This window comes from Sturnus vulgaris, chromosome Z (assembly GCF_052056855.1).
Source record: "Sturnus vulgaris isolate bStuVul1 chromosome Z, bStuVul1.hap1, whole genome shotgun sequence".
Classification (NCBI taxonomy): domain Eukaryota; kingdom Metazoa; phylum Chordata; class Aves; order Passeriformes; family Sturnidae; genus Sturnus; species Sturnus vulgaris.
In genome coordinates, this window is record NC_142283.1 from 62,661,907 (window position 1) to 62,682,926 (window position 21,020).

The 21,020-nt window shown below is 38.4% G+C and overlaps 1 protein-coding gene across 2 annotated transcripts in view; it reads right to left on the minus strand.

Moving 5' to 3' along the window:
- ZSWIM6 (zinc finger SWIM-type containing 6) overlaps positions 1-21,020 on the minus strand; it is a 105,981-nt gene that overhangs the window by 3,403 nt on the left and 81,558 nt on the right. For both annotated transcript variants that reach the window (XM_088157042.1, XM_014881804.2), the window contains 9 exons: positions 18,853-19,032; positions 17,128-17,304; positions 16,685-16,831; positions 13,732-13,878; positions 11,244-11,504; positions 7,348-7,483; positions 2,840-2,997; positions 2,171-2,334; positions 1,013-1,094 (listed from right to left, as the gene is read on the minus strand). In XM_088157042.1, coding sequence (XP_088013168.1) covers positions 1,013-1,094; positions 2,171-2,334; positions 2,840-2,997; positions 7,348-7,483; positions 11,244-11,504; positions 13,732-13,878; positions 16,685-16,831; positions 17,128-17,304; positions 18,853-19,032 — 1,452 coding nt within the window. The remainder of the gene's footprint in view (positions 1-1,012; positions 1,095-2,170; positions 2,335-2,839; positions 2,998-7,347; positions 7,484-11,243; positions 11,505-13,731; positions 13,879-16,684; positions 16,832-17,127; positions 17,305-18,852; positions 19,033-21,020) is intronic.

Genomic DNA, 21,020 nt, shown 5'->3' on the forward strand with positions numbered 1-21,020 from the left:
TTGATTCTTTACTATGTTGATTAAGTCTCAAAAGTACTTTGCATAGGTTCTTTACGAGACACTTCTATTAGAATATGTAAACCAATTTAAAGCAATTTTAAACCCAGTATTTTACTTGCTGAGATGCAACTGCACAAAACAATAGTTGGGCACTAATATCTGCAAGATAACCTCAGCAAAAATTATCTCAGCAAAGATATAAAAGCAATAAAACGAGCATTGCATGAAAATTTGCAGACACAAACCACTTTCTGGCTGAGGGCATACAAAGGTAAGCTCTATTTCCCCATGCTACTGATAACAATATAAGGCCAGCTAAGCATAAAGCAAAGAATAAATTAGTTCAGAGAATAAGCAGCAGCAATCCTCAGAAGTTCTAAAACTCAAGAAGCATCAGCACAATACAATCCAACTCAGATATATGAAGAAGGAAGAAATACAACAGAAAAACATGCTCTCCAGAAATACTTTTACTGACAATTAAAATGCCTCCATTATCATAAATACTTAAATTTGTTCCCATAGCATTGCTGCTGATTTTTGATTTTTTAACAGCTATACAGCTTTTATGGCACTTATCTTCATTTTCAGACCCTGTATCCTCATTTTGAAGAGGGTAAACCTTAACACAGAAGGTTTATGGGATGCTTCATGAAGACATGCAGGAAATCTATGGCAAAGCCCAAAAATGATCCGAACATGCTACTTGAGAGAGCACTGTTCTTCCACTTCTGTACTGAGTATTTTGGGTATTGTATATTTGCACACAGGTACTTCCCCATAGGTTATGCACACCTCCATCTTATGCGGGAAAGAAGTCACACTTCATTACTCAACTACTGTCTCATTTGCTTTGTGCATAAAAACACCCACTAATCACTGCCGTGATGTGTTTTCACCAAAGAAATTTTAGAGATGAAATGAAGTGGGAGGCATTTGCAGAACTTGGGTGTTGATAAGGAAGATCAAGCCCCATAAGAGTAGCTGACAAGAGAAGAATTTTAGAACATACCTACTTCTGTTGCACATGTTACCAACCACCTCACCATTTCCCGCCGTCGCCAATTCAGTGTTGACAGCGTCATCCGCATCACCTGTTAAAAGAACACAAACAAAATAAAAATTAAATTGCAAACCAAGGCCATAGACAGATAGGAACTTTTAAGTACTCAAACACACGAGTTAAAAATGACAGCCTCTTGCTCTCTCCACTCCATTTCCTCTTTTTCAGCTGATAAAGTCAAACAATTTGAAAAACATTCTCCAGATATTTTTGAACAGCTTACAGAGAATAATTCCTGCAGATCATTCAAGGATAGAGGACAGAGACTGTTTTATCTAGGGGAAAGAAACAACCCTATCCCCCCTAAAAAAGCACCTTTCTTCAGAATGAGAAGCAATTGGGAAAATATCATTTCCCCGGAAGTCTTTGAAGCTTTATTTACTTAAGCAAAGTAATAAATGTTTTTGTCTTTGCATGTTTTTTTTACGAATTCCCTAAAGAGGGATGGAGATATTTATTTTTGTTGAAATGAACTGCGTAAACTCTAAGATTCAGAAGTGTCAGGTAATATTACTACTTGGCTGTGTCCTTCTAGCTTGCAAAATCTCTCCTCAGAGCCTGAAAACTGATCTGCAGTGCTTTTACACCTCAAGCACACTCGGATGCATCTGACTATACCACAGCCTGTGGTACAGGATTTGATGGAAGTGAGAAGGTTGTTGTCAACATGCTCTGTCTTAGCAACCAGTCATTATGGTTGACTTTGCCCTTCAACAAGCATGTACCAGTTCTCATTTAAGGAAAAGGAAGAGAGAGAAAAGAAAGAAACCCCTGAAGACCACACAGAAATACAGTGCATTTCTAGCAAGCAGAGCAATTTTACTTTCTAGCCAGTCCTACATATAATCCTGAACACACCACACTAGTCACCTCTGAACAGAAAAGTGCAGCCAGCTCTACCTTCTACCTGAATGGCACAAAGAGGCTATGCAGATTCTTGGTCTGTGTTTACCAGTACACTAAGCCTTGGATTAGAAAACAGAACTTAAAATCAAGTTGAGACAGAGCCCAAATAAGAGTACCCTTTCCTGTGCTTAAAAGCTATGTGTATCAACACTGCATCAAATTTCTTTCTTCTATTATAGTAACAACAAATGACAGAAATACCTGAAGGCCCAACTCCAGAGAAACTTTCAGAAGAGTTATGTCTGGCAAGCTGTCCATGAGTGTTGCTATTTTAAATGCATCCTGGGCAAGTTTGAAGATGTGTGACGAGGAGTGGATATTTTTCTGGATGGATTCTAACACTGTTTCCAGTCTCCGAACATCACCTGCAAGGTGTAAACAGAATCACCAAAATGGAACAAGCTCTCTAAACACCCAGAGATCCATTATAACTGAGCTTGACATTGCTATGCAATAGTAGGACGTTTCAATTATATAAACTCTGTTTTCAGAAACCTTCTATAATTAAATCACATATGAAAGACAAAAGAGACCACAAACTTCTCTGTCTGAAGGTGTTAGTGCAGTGCAGGGCCAAAAGTCACTCTGATTTGTGAATTTTAGAACTGACTTGTCCACTTTTGTGTCTCAGTCTATGTCTTGTGTCAGGAGAACAAAATGCTGTCTCATCAGCCTCATACCATGCTCAACTAAATTAACTACTCTGCTAGAAAATTACATGACAGATTTAAGCCAGTTCAGTTTGTTGTATGCATTTCAAGCTAATGCCAGACTGTGATCCGGACTCCTAAACCCAAGTTTTATGATCTGCTTACCCATGCATTATTAAAAGCATGCATTTAGTTGAGTACATAACTGACAGTGCTGTACCTTTGGCTGCTGTTAGCATGGTTGATGCCAGCTCACACTGCTGGGATTCGATATGACTTAGAGTGAACCAGCGGGGATACCGGTTTGGAACAACGGATGCAATGTGGTGAGGGCGTGACAGGTCTCCAGAAGGAGCTGTGGATTCCAGTACCAGCAACCTAAAAGAACAAAGAAATCCTCTTTCATTAAACCACTACTACATTTGGTTGCTCATGAGCTAAACTAAAGTTGCAAGGACACTTGGTATTGTCTATGAAATATGCTTTTTCCGTTCCAGAAAAAAAATATTATAAAATCACTTTTCTTGTTGGGAAATCTCAAAAGTCCATTTGCCAAGCTTTCCTACCAATATTTTATAATGTACCATAATCCAATGTTAGGGTCCCAAACAGCAGTGACAGAGAAGTTTCCTTTAAAACGATTTTCAGACTCCATTTTCTAATCAAGTATTCTTCAATCAACAACAGTCTTATCCACCAAGGAGCATTCATACTTAAAAATTTCAAATTAATGTCCCGTTGACTACTACAATCCAAATGACAGCCCACAGCAAAGACTTAACCTTACTGCCCTTGCAATACCTAGTTACAGACAGTACACTAGGTACTCTATAAATGTCAGTACAAAAAGGAGTGAACAAAAAAAGGCTTTTTTTCAATACAGACAAGCATAGTTTCAGCATATGAATGGCTAAAGGAATAGTAATAAGCCAGTATCCAGAAGAAAAGCTTATCTAGTGCTTAGCTTCTTGATGTCTGTTAGTACCTGAGGTCTGTTTCTACCATAAGCTTTCATACGCATGAGATTTTCTAGAAGGAAATGTTCTGTGAGGATCAAGGAAGTTGCATCTCTTCTGTCAACAAAACTGAAAATCCAATGCACTGTGTTTTTCAGTGATAGACAATTTCTTATAGAATAAGCCCATTTAAATGGAAGTTACAGTTACTTATGCTTAAATAAATACCCAAGTTCTGTAAGCACCTGTGGAGTATGTTTGGGGCTTTTTTGCATTAAGGTAGATTTAAGTTCCATTGGGTTTTTTTAATATTCCTGAAGCACATGATTTATTAGTATAATAATAATTATAATATAGTACAATAATGTATTTAAGAATTCACTGAGAATTTCATGCACATGTAAGTGCACGAAATTATGAAAAAACCCACTGTATCAAGTCAAACCTATTCTCTAGTAGCACTAAGATACCTCTTTGTAAACATATTCTAAAGCTGATTTTTTCCAAGCACAGAGTGAGGTTGCAGAGGTGCATTATAAGATAGCTTCAATGAAAAGTTCCTAACTATTAAGTGAAGAAAGGAATTAGTAGGTTAGGAGTAACAGCAAATAGACAAAATCATGACAGCCTGTTATGGAGAAATCTTTTGTCACTTTGAATTTCACTGCCACCTTCTGTGCTCTTTTGCTTTATGTAAAAAGAAATGCTGCTGTAAACTGGTGGCTTTCACACAATTTTGGCAAGGTTAGGAAACACCAGAAAAGCACAAGTAGATTTAGCATTCTTAACTTTTTTTTCCTCCCTTTGAAACATCAATTGTTTTGTTAGGTTTTAGCAGAGCTACCTTGTGATTAAACATCACCATTAACGTCTGGCTCCCAAAGCCTGGCTGAAATTCAGGCTTAACAAGGGATCAAGCCAAACTAAGCCAAATATGCAAGTTCAGATTTCAAGTAAGCAGTCAACTAGGTCACTGCAGATCCACGTTCTCCAAGGCTATGCTCCATGTGTTTCAGTGCTGCAAGCAGAAAACTGTAGATAAAAGTGACCATCAAGGATTGCACAACTCTGTCCTTGCAGACATGAGGTGCATACATGAAAGGCTTTATGAGCTCAGTTTCCATTTATTTCATATTAAGTGTTCCATACACTAGAATAGGACTCAAAAAACTACACAGAAACAGGTGGTTTTGAATACAGAGAGGTTAAATACTTCTGAGCTGACACCATGGGTAATTGACCAATGCAGACTTGTATGCACACTGACACTAAACACCTCTATCTGAAGAGCAATTAGCTGCAATCTTGGGAAGTTAACTTCTTTAATAAATGTGAGAAAAAAAGTATGTTTCACTTCTAAAAGCATGAGCTGTAGAGATTTCCATGCAGCACCTTTACTAACTTCCACGTGGGATTTCTGTCCTTGCCACAGCAACTCCTTCCTTCCCATGGACAACAAGATGCTCAAGGTGTCATCTTCTGACCCATTCAACCTCAGCCATGAGACAGACATTCAATCTTCATGTTTGGCTTTATTCTTGTCCCCTCAAGGCAGGATTACATTACTTTTTCATTTGGTTTGTATCAAGAGTCCTTTATTCACTGAACTAACATTTTGGCGTGAATGGAAAGAATTATCATCCTCCTTCAGGAGAATTTAAGAAGAGCAGAAGGATGCAGACAGACATGGAATACAATATAAAGTGTCTAAATCTGCCATCGCCACAGTTCAAGATAGCAGTCCACATTTCTGAAGAGTGCCAAATATCAAACTACAAAAAGAATTATTACTGTCTAGGGCTGAACCTTCATCTTTCTTATAAAGTGATGAAAAAATGGCTATGGAGGGAAAGCAGCCCTGATTGCTCTGCCATCTCCTGTGATTTTACCAGATGGAAACAAAAAGACAATATTTTCTTATATGGGTCTATTTAAGAAGTAATTTCTTTGGTTCAGATGATTTATAGCAAATGAGGGCTGGAGCTACCCACGACTAATTGGAGATTTCATCATTTGGATCTTTCAGTGTCTTGTTCGTTTTTCTAGTTGAGAAAGGAAACTTCCAGAAAATAAGTTTTCAGTTATGACTGGTTTCTGGGCAAATCCTAGCTCAAATGAAACTGCATATTGACTCCATGTTCACTGGGGCAGTCAGGAAAGCTGCTGGTGGATGACTAATCCAGCCTTGGAGCATCATTTCAATAGTTCAGTTTAAGGAGGAAAAATCCACACAAATTACCTTAAGAAATACTTTAAGGTAGTAACTAAAAATAAATACAAGTATGTTTTATAAAATAATTAACTTTTTTCCCTTAAAAAACCCCAAAACCAAACCAAACACAACCAAACAACAAAAACCAAAACCAAACCAAACAAAAAAAACCTCATATACCAAATTTCGTATTCTCTTTCTGTTCCGATATAATCAGTTATTGATGTACTTACTTTGAGATAAAAGAAGACTAGCAAACTTAAGTAGACCAGGTAGCTTTCTGATCATACATTTGATGTTCATCAGTAATATACTTTTGTCTTCTCAATCTATTTCCTAAAATGCTAATTGTAATCAGCAAGTATGCAGGGTCATTCTTCCCATAACATCCATTACTAGATACTCTTGGAGGCAGGAAAATACACAACAGCTAAGCAGACCTTTGGTTAAACTGACAGCTGTATTTTGTTCTTATGCGGGGCCTCCCATTTAGTCCTTCCAACACAGGAATTATTTCCTCCCTATTTAGCTTTTTGGAGAGAATAGCTCCAGAATAAACACCTCCACACCATACAGACACAACCTGTTGGATGAAGCTAAATACTCTTCATGTGGATAGGATGTCCTTCAATCACTGTGCAATCATGCTTGGTGGTAATGACCAGGAAAGCTCAACACTTTTTCTTTTTTATAATCTTGGGACTTGACTGCTCTTTGTATTCAGCTGTGGCTATTCTGTGTCAACCATAAACTACTAGGTTCTTGATAGTGAGCAGACAATTCAGAAGGGACCACTTTCTTCGCTGCATTCTATGTGGAAAACAGTTTTATCAGTGATCATTTAGGTCCTTGAAAACTCATTCAAAACTCTTTTCTGAGATATCATTATATTAATCTGATCTGCCCTGAGACAGAGACAGCACACACTGAACACTGCCTAAGAAACATCTTTTTCTTGATTACTGAAGACAAATGGGATGCAAAGCAGACACTCTGGTGTCATTGGACATACTCCACTTAGACCCCAACATTCACCCACAAGAGGCTAAGATGTTATGAAGCACTAAAAAATGTACAGGTTCTGACCACACCACTCAAATCTACTGTTGAGAAAGAAGGCAAGTGAAACAAATTGTCCTGCTGAGCAGACTAAGCAGCAAACAATCCTGAGACTTATGGTGAAACACCTCTTTCCTTATTTCATTACCAATACCATCATACACACACACAACCACATGGGTGGGAGAATGCATGTGCTAAAGTGGCTTTATAACACAAAATCTTGTGCCCCGGGTGTGGGATTCTAAAAGTATTTGAAACAGAAAATCCTGCTTTACAAGTCTAAATAAACACTAACTGGACATCTATAAATTATTATAATATAGTTACTACAGATACCATTTACTTTTAGAGATGACAGAACCAAAACACTACCTCCTTGACTCCTGGAATGGAAAAATGCATATTTTAGACAAAGAGACTAGGTCTTGATTACCAAACCTTTTCTCCCTTTCCACATCCACTACTGGTGCTCTTTTTAGACAACTAATGAATACATACCGCATGGCTCTCAGTGCAGTTTTGTATGCCAATTCAGCATCATGAGGTAGGAGAGAGGTGAAGAGATACTTGGCAAATGTGTGCATTGGAACACTCTCTCGATGAATGACTTCACCTAAGCCACTATATGGTCCACCTGCAGCAAAGAGAAACAATGTCAGTCTTTACAAACTACTAAACACTAACTTCTGAACCTTTAAAAGCATTCAGTACACCTTCAGCTAGAAACGATATTCAAAGACAGAGCCCGCTGCACAAAAGGTGAAGTTACATTGCTATTTTCAGAGATACAGATAACATATCACATATACACAATGTGTTACAGTTATATTAAATACCATGTATTATTTAGGAAAACAAGACAGACTGCAAATTGTATAATATTAAGCACAGTGCCAGCGCTTATATGAATGACAGAATTATTACAATACTCCACGGGACTCATTCAGCAAGCCTGGTATGCAAAAGTAGAAAGTCATAATCCTAGCTCTGCCACCACACAGTTATATTATGCATGTCAATACCCATGCATCCTGTTGGCGTGCCACTGCTTTATCACAAATTCACCATGAAAAAAAGAATGACCACAGAAAAATGCATATCTTTAATTGAAATTACATGGCCAATCACCACAGCAGCACCTGATCCCTCAAATGTCTCACCTGACATTGGCATTTAAATAACCATTTGGTCTGGATGTGATTGTGACTCAAGTCCCAGGTCCTGCCCATGCAGCTCCACAGGTTGAAGACAGATTAACTGGAGAGCTGTTCAGTGGAAAAGGACCTCAGGGTGCTGGTGACATAAGCCAGGGTGTACCCAGGTGGACAAGAAGACCAATGGCATCCTGGCTTGGATCAACAGGACCAGGGCAGGGATTGTCCCCCTGTGCTGGGCACTGCTGAGGCCACACCTCAAGTGCTGTGTCCAGCCCTGGTTCATCACTCCAAGGAAGTCATTAAGGTGCTGGAGTGAGTGCAGAGAAGGGAACGGAGCTGGGGCAGGGTCTGGAGCACCAGTGCTGTGAGGAGCAGCTGAGGGAGCTGGGGGTGTTTATCCTGGAGAAAAGGAGGCTCAGGGGAGACCTTACCATTCTCTACAGCTGCCTGAAAAGCCCCAGGCAAACAGAGACATGATGAAAGGAAATGGCTTTAGATTGTGCCAGGCAAGATTTAGACTGGGTATTAGGAAAAATTTCTTAACTGAAAGGGTGGTTAGGCATTGGAATAGGCTGCCCAGAGCAGTGGTGAAATCACTGTCATTGAAAGTGCTCAAATTAATTGTGGGTGTGTCACTTAGGGCCATGGTTTAGTGGTGAACATAGTGGTGGCTGGCTTAATGGCTGGACTCAATGACATTATTAGTCTTTTCCAACCTAAACAATTCTATGATGATAAACACAAGGTCAGATCGTGCACCAAAGCTGGCTGTTAGTCCAGCATACCCACATGATTTTAAAAATTCTATTTTATTTATGAGAAAACTATCCCTATTATTGGGGCAATGGATTTTTCTCTCTCAGTAAGGTGTAGATCTCAACTTGATAACAGCAGCATCATGATAGACAACAACAACAAAGTTATATGCAACTATTTACTTGCTGAGTTTCAAATGTTCACAGTGCATATGAATCCTATTTTTCCTGCACACTTAAGACTGTTATTTCTGTTAATAGGAAAACCGTGTCAAACACTTTTATGACTTCAATGAAAAGAGGTTCAGGCATTAAATGCTGCAAGATGCAGAATAAGAATCTTGTTTAAATATTACTGGACAATTATTGCATAGATAGCACCCAGCAGTCCCAGGAGCTACTACTTCTACTAAGACTCTAACTCATCACACTTGAAAGGATGGATGGATGGATGGATGGATGGATGGATGGATGGATGGATGGATGGATGGCCAGCTGTATGAGTTCGCTTCTGTTTCAGCAAAGTTTTTTACTTCTGCCTTAGCACAACATACAAGGATAGAAGTCACTATGCATAAAAAAATTCTGAGGTCCATAGGTGGTCATTTTTAAAGACCAGGGCTGATTGCAAAGAAAATACCAATGAAGATTAAGTAGGTGACAGTGTGTCTCATAATAATTTGAAATGAAACTGAAAGCCATTCAAATCTACCTGGCATTGCTTGAATGAAAGAAGCCATTTCATGTATGTTTGGCAATTGGTGTTCCAGTCAGAAACTCAGTCAGGACACAAAGAATACATAACAAAGCATTCATGTGAAAATATATTCTGCCATTAACTTAGCAGTCAAGCAAAGAATCAGAACAGTTCTTGCAAAACAGTCTTACATTCTGTTTTCTCACACACTCAAATGGTAGCTACATACAGCATGCATATATCTGCATCAACAGCATAGAAATCAGCTTAATACTGGATTAAGTTTCCTTCACTGTATACATCGAATTTCAACTAAAAACTCACAATTGGTGTGATTAGCACCTTACATCACTGCACAGCTTTTCCTCCATGTAAACTGGCAGTTTCTGCCTAACATGGAGTAAACTGAAACAACTGCAGGAAAGCCAGATTTCTCATCACACATTAACGCAGGACAACTGCTGTATGTTGCTCACAATGGCAATTTTTTAGGCATTTTTATTAGCAGACTTCCTGCTATGATCAATTCTTTACTACTGTAAGAAAATATTAAAAGAATTTCAGTGATCAAAGTAGTAAACTAAATTATCAGAGTATTATCAAAGAAATCCTGCCCTTTCATCATAAGCATCCTTACCAGTAAACAGATGCAGCAAACTGATTTTATAATGCAGAAGAATCCTGCATGTTAATAGCTAGACCTAGACAGCAGCTTTTCTTGTCCAAAGGCCATAAAGCAGCAGTACAGACACACCATGATGGAAACTTTCCCTATGTTGGAGCTTCTCTACAGTTTCATATCTAGGCAAAAACAGTCACTTAAAGCTGAGAGCCCAAAGCAACCTATTTTACCTCTTCCATAAAAGACAAGTTTTAAAAGACTAATGTGTCACAAAAATAGAGCTAAACCTGACTGTTGTGTAACAATTTCACAATTTACCTAGGGGCAGTACCACACTCCCCTTCAAGCCATGTACATGCACTCAAAACCTGGACTATGCTTTTGGCTAATTTGTTCCTCAAAACAAATTTTCTTCCATTCAAAAAGGACAAAACCGAGAAAGACAACCCTGGAATCTCTGACATCACTCTCTGAACATGATACTTAAGTGCTACATGTTAAGCCTTTTTAAAAGTTAAGGCAAAAATATGCACTTCCATGTACAGATTTTATTTCAATACTGGCCAATTCCAAAACACAAAGTGTGTGCCATGGTCGTAACTTAGGCACAAGACCAGACCTGAAGCCACAATATTTGACAAATATTTTAATTTCTACCTGTGACATAAGCTTCAAAGGCATGTAGTTTTCTTTGTTTTCACAAATAAAATATTGCATTTCTGCCTCAGCAGTTCTATGTGAAATTTCTGAGCCCTTCACTTGAACACAGTGGTCAAAAATTTCATACATTTATAAAGCTGCCAGTACAATTCCTTTTGCAGCATACAAGGAATACTTACAATTTTGGTATCTGGGAACTGGTGATAACTGATGTCTGCATTATATAACAGCCTGGAGTGTATAATCAGAGATAATGACGTGCGACAAATGTAAAGAACAAAGTGTATTCAAAATAAAAACACAAGGTTTATAGGTAAGTATATACCTTATCTCTACAGTCATGTGATATCTAAAGTATATCAATTTTCGTAAGAGACTTGATAAAAATTTTCAAAGAAAAAAAAACCATCTGAAGTAAGGCAGTTTCTGCACGAACACTAGTTCTGTGTGCTTGTATAAGCGGAGACAGTTTAGAGAAGGAGTTAGCATCTGTATTCAGCTACCTTCTAATAGGAAGACTGCTTGTTTTCGAAAAATCTTCACCAGAGTATCATCCAATTCAATTTCCTGTAGCTTAGAAATGAGCTGCTCCTCATTTCGACAAACCTTCTCTTGTGCATACAAGCCGTCTGGCATTATTCGCTGCTGTCCCAGCCCTATCAATGCTACTTCCACAGCCAGCGTTAAGTAAGACTCCCCTTCTTCTAAGAACTTATGTGCAGGCAGGTGCTGGTATTCCAGAGACTTGCATTGCCCCAGGTTCTCTGTAAGGGATGACACAGAAAGGAAAACATATCAGCACACCATTTTAACCCATAATCTGTGTACAATGCCACATACACAAAAGCTTCCACTGTTAGTATTAATTTTTTTTATTTATGTCAATTATTAGCTAGTCGCAAAATACAACACTCCAATCTAAAATACATCATCTGATTCCACATAGCAGAAATACACAAAAAGAATTTGGTTTTAAATAATCAAGTCAAGTAAAAATAAAAATTTTCATTTTTAAACTGCACAGTTTTTAAAAATGCAGCTCCTCCAGCTTTGTGCTAATGAGGCCAAAATTGCAAGATCCATCCCAATTTCTTTCCCCACCCATTTCTCTATTTCCTTAAAGCCCTGATACATGCAAGAGGAAGAGAAAAGTGCATTTACACCTACGTAGATGTCAGCTGAAGCTATCAGAATAATGCAGATACAATAGGCCCAGGAACTCCACACCTTTAATATATGCTCTGTTGGCTAGCACCCTTTTCAGGCTTTTAATTTGTTACACTTGTATTTATGATAAAAATGCATATTGTTAACATTAGAAATTCTACTTTTAGTAAAAAATGCATATTGTTAACATTAGAAATTCTACTTTTAGTAACAATTACAAGCAAATTCCAAACATAAACTTTAAAGAGTGCTACCAATTCATCTGGCACTTCACAGACGTGACATACGACAAAATGCTATTCTAGCTTGTAGCATTTTACAGTCTAATTTGAGAATGAAAAGTTGTAATTGTCAGATGTAAGGAGATGAGCAACTGCAACAAATGGAAAAGGCTGAATGCACTTGGAAGATCGCATGTGTGCAAAAGGAAGTTACTTTTCAGCACACAATATTTGTATTTCATGAGACTGTTTTGGTTTCTTAGTAACAGCAGAGAATCTGATTTCCAAATTTTTTAATTGAAAATTTTTCTAGAACTGGTGGGTAAGAGAATAGAAATTTATTGAAGAAAATCTAATTGAATAAAAGCAGTTTTGAGGCAAAAACTCCAAGAAGATTGTGGATGTGTATACAAAAGAGCTTCTTCAGATAAAGTAAAGAATCCAGTTTCTGTCCACACTAGTGGTGTTAAAGACGTTTCTCCCAAGGGTGGAAAGAGACTAAGGAATTAATCAGTTAAAATCCTGGGGAGCAAATACTGAAATTGAATGGCTGTATCCCATCCCTATCCTAAATCACGTATTGGTAGAGCAACATTACTTTCCAACTAATACCATTTACAGACTCTGTATGTTACCGATTTTAAGTGTTTTCATCACTGTTTTGGAGTATTACGTACACTGTAGCTAAGAAATCCAGTAACATCCGGGGCTGTATTTAGGATTGTTGTCAGCAGGTTGAGGGAGGTGATCTAGCCCATCTACTCAGCACTAGTGGGCCCACATCTGGAGTGCTCTGTCCAGCTGTGGGCTCCCTAGCACATGGGCATGCTGCAGGAGATCCCGTGTGGGAACACCAAGATGAATAAGGGACTGCAGCATCTCTCATATAATGAGAGTGAGAGAGGTGGGATTATTTAGCCTGGAAAAGGGAAGGCTCAGGAGGATCTTACCAAAATGTATAAATATCTGATGGGAGAATGTAAAGAAGACAGTGGCAGACTCTTCTCAGTGGTATCCTGTGACAGGACAAGAGGCAATGGGCACAAACTGAAATACAGGAAATTCCATCTGAGCATAAGAAAACACTTTTTAACTATTAGGGTGGTTGAACACTGTAGGAGGCTGCCCTGGAAGATTGTATAATCTTCATTCTTGAAGTCATTCAAAACAAAAATGGACACAGATCTGAGCAGTGTGCTGCTCTAGGAGACCCTGCTACAAGCGGACCAAATGATCCTCAGAAGTGCCTTCCAAACTTAACAACTCTGTGATCCTGTCACTTCCTGCAATTTCTCAGAGAGAGGACAGAGCAACATGGAGAACGTTCCACGTAGTACATGGAGAAGATTGCTTCTAGGAAGTCGTATTGGGTCTTACTTCAAACATGAAATATGGAATTTCCTTCAAAAATTAGTAACTGGTAACTTCTAAGGGCTTTCTGAGTTTAAATGTTTTCTCCCCCTTGTGTTTTCCTAAGGTATGCAAATATGATTTCTTATACTATAGAAACAATGATTTTGAAATTGATTCAAACAGGCAAGACAGAAAAATACCTCCAGTAAATGAAGAAATGTACCAGATTGCTGCATTTGCTTGGTCTTACCTGTGAAATCGGAGAATCCATGGAAGCTGTCATCATCCACCCTGCAGGCTTCCATCAGGCTACCGAAAAGAGTGCCAATGGGGTCCAAAGGGTGTCCCACCCAGCCTTCAAGATTCGTTATTGAGGTTACTCCCCTGTGGAGAAGTTCTGTGGCAAAAAAACACACACAGAGGAGGGAGGGAGAGAAAGAAAGCTCATGTTAACTCATCGAAACAATTACACAAGTAAAACTGCTTAAAATGCCTTCAGTACAGAACTCAAAGATTTCCAGTAGCTTCTGCACAGAAAGAGAAAATATCATCTTTGAGGGTGAATTCACTGCCCTTGGTGAATATGCAAATGAAGAATAAGAAAAAAGAAAGAAGTGCTTTTTGAGCACTAGCAAAGTGTATTATGGATCAAAAATTTCAATGGCAATGTCTTTTGAAATCTCTTCTTTGATACTACTAGAACTCTTCTGAGAATGTCTGCTTGAACAATGATTTTTTGGTAAAATATTTACTACAATTTCCTTACTCCGAAAAAAGTATCCTTTTTACATTTTTAAGTTAATCTGATGGAACTGAAATAAATGAAAATATTCTAAAATATATTCCAATTTCATAAACTATGAGCTTATCTGGCACCTCTCTCTCTCTCTCTCTCTGTGCACTAAATTCAGGATGATGGATACTTAAAAAAAATCAGCTGTTTAATTGAGGTATACAAGAAAAAATTGTCTTTTAATAGGATCAAGTGTATTTTTGTTAATTTTAAGATTTTAGTCCACAAATACCTTCATCAATATTTTTCAGTAGCCCTTACTCATTAGTAAGTTAGAACACAATAAAAATGTTAAGTGCAATAAATTGGAAGAAGTGTGATTGTGGTAACAAGTATTAGTGATTCCCTAAATCCACATCATATGGCAACAACTTTCCTTTGACATTTTTTCCTCCTACACATACAGACACAAGTAAACTATGGGAGATCAGATGCATTATTGACAACCCTTTAAAAACTGTACAGAAGCCATTACAGCTGCTCTGCTTCTCTGCCTGTCACACATTAACTTGTACATCTCTTCACTCTCTTTTAGTTACAAAGCACCATGTATCTGAGTGACTATATGCATTAAATTTTTAAATCCTGCTTCTTCCTATTTAAATGTGTGGGGCTACAAAATGAAACAGACACAGTCAGGATGGTAGGTTTTTTTTAAAGAATCCACTGGTATGCAATATGAAAAAACCCAAATAAATCATTACATTTCTAGCAAATAGCACATAATAAAGACAAGAGTTAGAAGAATATTATCAAGAAGGATTCATCAGGGACTTCTTACTGATTCGTGCTATTCTATTTATTCTGTTGTGCCTACTTATGATCTTCTTTTGTGTCACGCAAAGTAAAGGCTTCAATCATCCCATCAGAGACATTTAACCTAAAATCACACAAGTGGCTCCACGGATATCAGATCAGTTACATGAATAAAAGCTAAGCAGAAGCATAGGGTGTTTGCTAACAAAAGCCTAAAGCTGGGTTAAACTGGGTTAGCTGCAGTTTGCCTCTGGTTATAGAGACTAGCACACTTTATGGCATAAAAAGAGAGTCTTCTAAAAATTCCCCATGAGATTAAAAAATAAAAAAAGCAGTGAGTGACGACACAGTAACAACAAACTATTTTGTTTCAGGGCAGGATGCATCACATTTCATGCACTCTTTTTAAATTATATGAGAATATTAGGTGATAGCTATAGAAACTGCTCACGAGGAAAGGAATTTAAGAGAGACACTGAATGTCTACATGCTGCACTAGCAACTGGGAACGAAAAGGAGCACTGTTACAACCAGCATACTTGCAACAGACTCCTGCCAGTGGTACGAATTACATACACTGACACAGGCACCTCCCTTCTTATAACAGTGTTCAAAAAAACGCTTACTCCTTGGTTCCGTGAGAAAACAGTACAGAACGACATAGGAACTGCAGCTAAATTTTTTTCAGCCGGGTGGATATCTTGTCTTCTAAATGCTTATTTCTGGGAAAACACTTGTACACACACTTGAAAAATTTACACATATGATTTCACACTAGTATTTTTGACTACAATGCAGGAGGATACACACAGTTTAGAGTAACAGAGAAAATCTAAAATAAAATCTGAATGAAAGGATTAGTGTGGCAGCTGAGAAAGTAATTCCAGTTTTTCCACATGCACTCTTCTACCACAAAACCACCCCCTTCTTCCACTGCCTCTTCAAACAGCAAAGGTTCAGAGCAGAATTATTTTGGGTTGTAAGGATAATGTGCCATAGAAACTATATTTGAAGAACACCCCTTCAAAAAAGAATGGTAGTGCTCAGTGGAATACCACAGAATATTTGACAAAAAACAGCATTAAAAAAACCCAAACAAGCCCCAAAAAACCCCAGCCAATCAAACAACCAAAAAAATCTCCACGCAAAAACTCAATCCCCCTCTATTCAGAGAAACTAAAATGTTAAGCATTGTAAGAGATTCTCTTGGAACACACTACCAAATTTGATGAATTTTTGTAGTTCATACTTTGCGCCTCATTGTTATACTCTTCAGGCTAACACCTCAGAATATAAAACTCAGCAAAATTATAGATCAGAGAAAAACATTAAACATCTGACATGCCAAATGCAAAGTTCTGTTCAGAAACCTGTAAGCAGGGTGACTATTTTCATAGTGTAACCAAAACCTCTGATTGGAATAAAGGCTCTATCATGCCCTACACATTGGAGGAGACTGGTGAGAGCCCTGCACAGCTCACAACAGAGTTTACAGAAAACCTCTGGCATCCAGAATGTGACATTACCACTATCCACACTGAAGAGTTAAAAGTCATCTCTTTTACTTTAGTTTCAAAACCAGTTTCCTCATGTGAACTTTCCTAGTGTTACTGTCAACTTGCACGCCCTTTGCCCTCCTCTTGCCCACATTTACCTTTCTTCTGACCCCGGAACATTTCCAGCTGTTTCTGCTGCTGCCTCCTTAGTGTATTAACAATAGCTATTGCTAGCCTCAGTGCTTCTCGTGGGTATCCATGAGATCGTAACGCATCCACCCTCGCGCAGGCTGTAGGAACATGTTCTAAAACAGAAAAAATAACTGAAGAATAGCAATGCCTCCATAAAAGCAATGGCCTTTTTTTTGCTAGATTACTCAAAAGGGCTTTTTTGTTTCAATTTTTTTCTGTTTTGTTTTATTTATAAAACTATTCAAGAAAAACTTAAAGGACTACTTCTGAGCCAAAATTTCAAGGGAGCCTCTGTTCTTTTTGCCAGGCTTTTCATCCACCTCCCCACCACCTCCCCCCTCAAAATAAAACCATAGAAAATGAACAAAGCACCAAGTCATGGAAACATCTTTCCGGTTTAGCCACTTACCATGCCAGAGGGGCCACCCCTGAGAGTCAAAGAGCAAGTTTTCAGTGTCGTCATGGTAACAGTAGTTGGAGTACAGGTCACTGCTGATAATGTGCTGTAAGTGGCTGTCCTGCCAGTGCAGATCGCATGCCTCAATGGCTCGAGTAAACACTGTCCGATGTGGCCTGTTCGATGAATCTGTCATTTTCACAGGTTTAGAAAGCTGCATCAGCTTTTACTCATTCACACGTGATTCAGTCATTCACAGTATTTCTGTCTTGTGCCTATTCACCAACCCCCAGCCGATGGCAATCTTGTCTTGCCCCCTCTCCACCAGCAGACCGCAGATGACATTTCACATCCTATTACTACCCAAGAGCTCAGACGAAGTGTGTGCCATTCACCTTGCATTCAGAGAGACATCTAGAAACCAGCACAGCTGATGGCAGACACGACTTTGCAAAGAGAACTAGAGGTGAAGGATATTCAATAGCACGTACAAACCAGAAAGTATATGGCACCCAAGCACTCCCAATGTCTCTCCTTAGATCCACAGTTGTGAGAATGAAGAAGGGATAAGCTGCATAGAAGATTTGTGGCTTTTCTTTCTGAAAAGTGCCACTAACTTTCAGCACTTGTATAACTTTGTTGGTCATGAACAATACAAATACTATTAATGAAGTGAGGTGCTGAAGCCATGAGAGTGACATAATCCTCACTGGACATCTTCCTATGGCAAAATTTTTCTAGTGACATGTCACTGCATCTATCAGTATTCAGAAGCTACATCAGAATTATCAAAAGCCTTCCCAGGTTGGTCTGAACCTGATGAGCAAGCAAAATACTTCTGGTAAGGGGCCATTTCCTGAAAGAACTTATCTTCCTCGCTAGCTGTGAAATTTAATATGAAACAAGTTTTTTCCTTCACAGGTGATCTTCCAAGAAAAAGAAACAAGAAAAAACCCAAGTAAGTGCAGATCTGACACCTACCAAGAAACTTAGTTTTAACTTTATTGCAATTGTATGCAATATGTATAGTTACTGACATGTTTGTTTGAGGATTATAAGCAGTTTTACCTGCAGGAACACCCTGCACTTTGCCTAGTCATTAGCAATTATCTTTGTTTGAAGAGGACTGTACAAAGCTTCTGTTAGATTTGGTAATCACATTTTGGATTAGTAAGCATGATATAGAGTAAAAAAAGACACCTCCTCCAAGACGGCAGCATTGCAGCTGCACCTTCCACACACCTAGTAATTCAGACGGCACATACAGAGCACATTCCACAAACAGATGCTTCAGTTTCTCACATACAAGTTTAATGCAGTTTAAACAGTTCTCTCTTTAAACAGCTATCAAGGCTTTGTAACTGCAAATAAAATAAAAACCTCAATACCAGAAGGAATACTAGATTATAGTCAAGCAAAGAAACAACAGGCTTTTACACGACATACTTCAGGGACATCCAATTTTCATGCAATAATATTTAGAAGCACCAAGCACCAAGTGTTAGAAGACCTAACAAAACACAAATACCTGCTCTGAAAATGTTACAGCCCCAGTATAATAAAAAAACACCTATTTGTTCTTCTGCAAAGATAGTATTAGTACAACTGATTTTGGCTGGTCAGTCCTCAACAAGAAAGTTCCTTGCCCCAGGAAACAGTGCTGAATTCTGCAAGGCTAGAGTGTACAAGATAGAATTTATATTATACGTTGCAGTCAGTGCGTATGTTTAGGCTCACCTTGGTTAGCATTTGCACCCTGAGGCAAAGCATTGGTTAAATTGGGCAGCTCGTTTCCATGGTTTCCATCTTCCCAGGGACAAACATCCACACTGTTCCATTTTTTCAGCTGTTTTAGCCAACTGGACTTCTGCTCCAACTTGCAGTGGGGATTTAAGACTATACACATCCACAGAGCACCTGATTTTAAAAAAATTGCTAAATTATGTTTTCTATTAAAAATGCAGCAGCCAATGACTAATTGCAAACTTCTACAGCATATACTTTTTCTCCACTCAAAGGCTAAACTGCTCGCTTCCCAGCTGTGCTTAACACCACACAGACTGAATTCCTGACACAGGCACTTGGGGCTGGCATGGCCAATCTGAAGCAGCTGAAAGATGGTACCAAGCCAGCCTTCTCAATTAAAAAGCATTAGTAGGTCTTTTGTATCAGAAACCCAGAGTTCCCAGTGTACGGCTCATCAGACAAGAACATCATTCAAAGGAAAAAAGAATTCACATAAAATTACAGAAGTTACATTGACCAAGTTTTTCTTCTAATTCTTGTATCAGAAGTGAATATTGTTTTATATTAATGAGAACTGTATCTTTCAGCCTCACATTAGGGAACCAAAGAAGTAAATTAGTAAGACAAGTATTTTGTAAACATATACTTTCACACTTAGAACCCATCAGAAATACCATGTAACTCATTCCCAAACACATCTCAGATAACCAGTAAACACTAGTTTTGTGCAGTGTGATAGGAATAAGACATTTTTATGGCAATTTATAAAATTTGTTTTGCATTTTCTGTTTAGGGAGTTCTAAGGGAAGGCTAATTTGTGCTGATGTATCACACATACTCCCAATTCAGAAACTGCTCCCTGACACTATATAGCACAGCAGGCATAAATGTATCTGGGTGTCTAGCAGCAATGTTGAAATGGAAAGGTTTTTCTCTAAATCAGCTGTCCCTTCACCAGTTTGAACTTCGAGAGAAGCATGAAGACATCTCAAAGTACTGTTTAGCAACAGTTCATTTGCTCACTAAGAATGTACCTTATATGCTAAAAGAGGTCACGAGAATGTGCATAAGACTACAGAGTGTTCATGACAGGCTGGAAACAACTGAAAGAATAAACACGCAGCTGGTTCTTCTGGGATAATATAAGTCTCACATTCTGGGATTCTTTTGCTAACTAAAAATGCAAAATTGATACCCAGGGCACAGAGCATCACATCACATTCATTCCTAAAGTAACTCAGGTAGGCCACAGCACAGGAGCCAATGGAAACACAGCATGACTCTTAAGGTTAAGTCTCCTGCTATTCAAGACTAACATGTCAGGGGAAGCAGTATCAAAAAAATCTGAAAACCAAAACAAAATACAGTATGTTACTATTCAGAACACCATAGAGACACTAAACTACTGCAGTTTATTACTGCACAGTTGATAGAGTACAGCAAGTGTTCTGGGTTCAGGGAAGTGTCTGAAACTTGCCATGGGGGTGAATAAGGCCAATACTACTTTAAGGAACTTCTTTTAAAATCAAATCATATAATTTTCCTTAGACACACTTGCCAGCACACTTCAGCCTCCAAAAGGAGTCAAATTACAACTGGTTCTTATTACTAAGCATCAATGATTCAGTACTGCCCAAGACAGAGTGACTACATTTATTGAAATCTGCAAAACAAAACACAAGATGCAGCACATGGGAAAGCCTTGGAGAACAGTTGTGGGCTTGCTCATTTGTTTTCAAAATCAAGTATCACTTGAAGGCATTACACTGTACCTCTCAGCATCAAACAAAAAACAAAAACCAACCAAACAAAAATAACCAACCAACAAACCCCCCCACACGCACAAAAAACCAAACCAAACCAAAACAAAAAACAAACCCCAAACAAACAAAAAAAACCCACCAAAAAACCCCCAACCCACCAGTGTAATACTTTATAACCAGATAATCAGATTTCCCAATATTTTCAGGCTGAAGCAAAAGCAAAGTGGAGTATCTTAAACCTATTTGGTAAGTATTTCAATCATCTATCAAGTCAGAACACACTCTACTGTGTTGCACCATTCCTCCACAGAATAAGTAGCTTTATTTCTTCCTCCACATCTGACAAACGTCACCAGAAGCAAGAGAATTCAATTCACCAGACTCCTATGGAAGCTC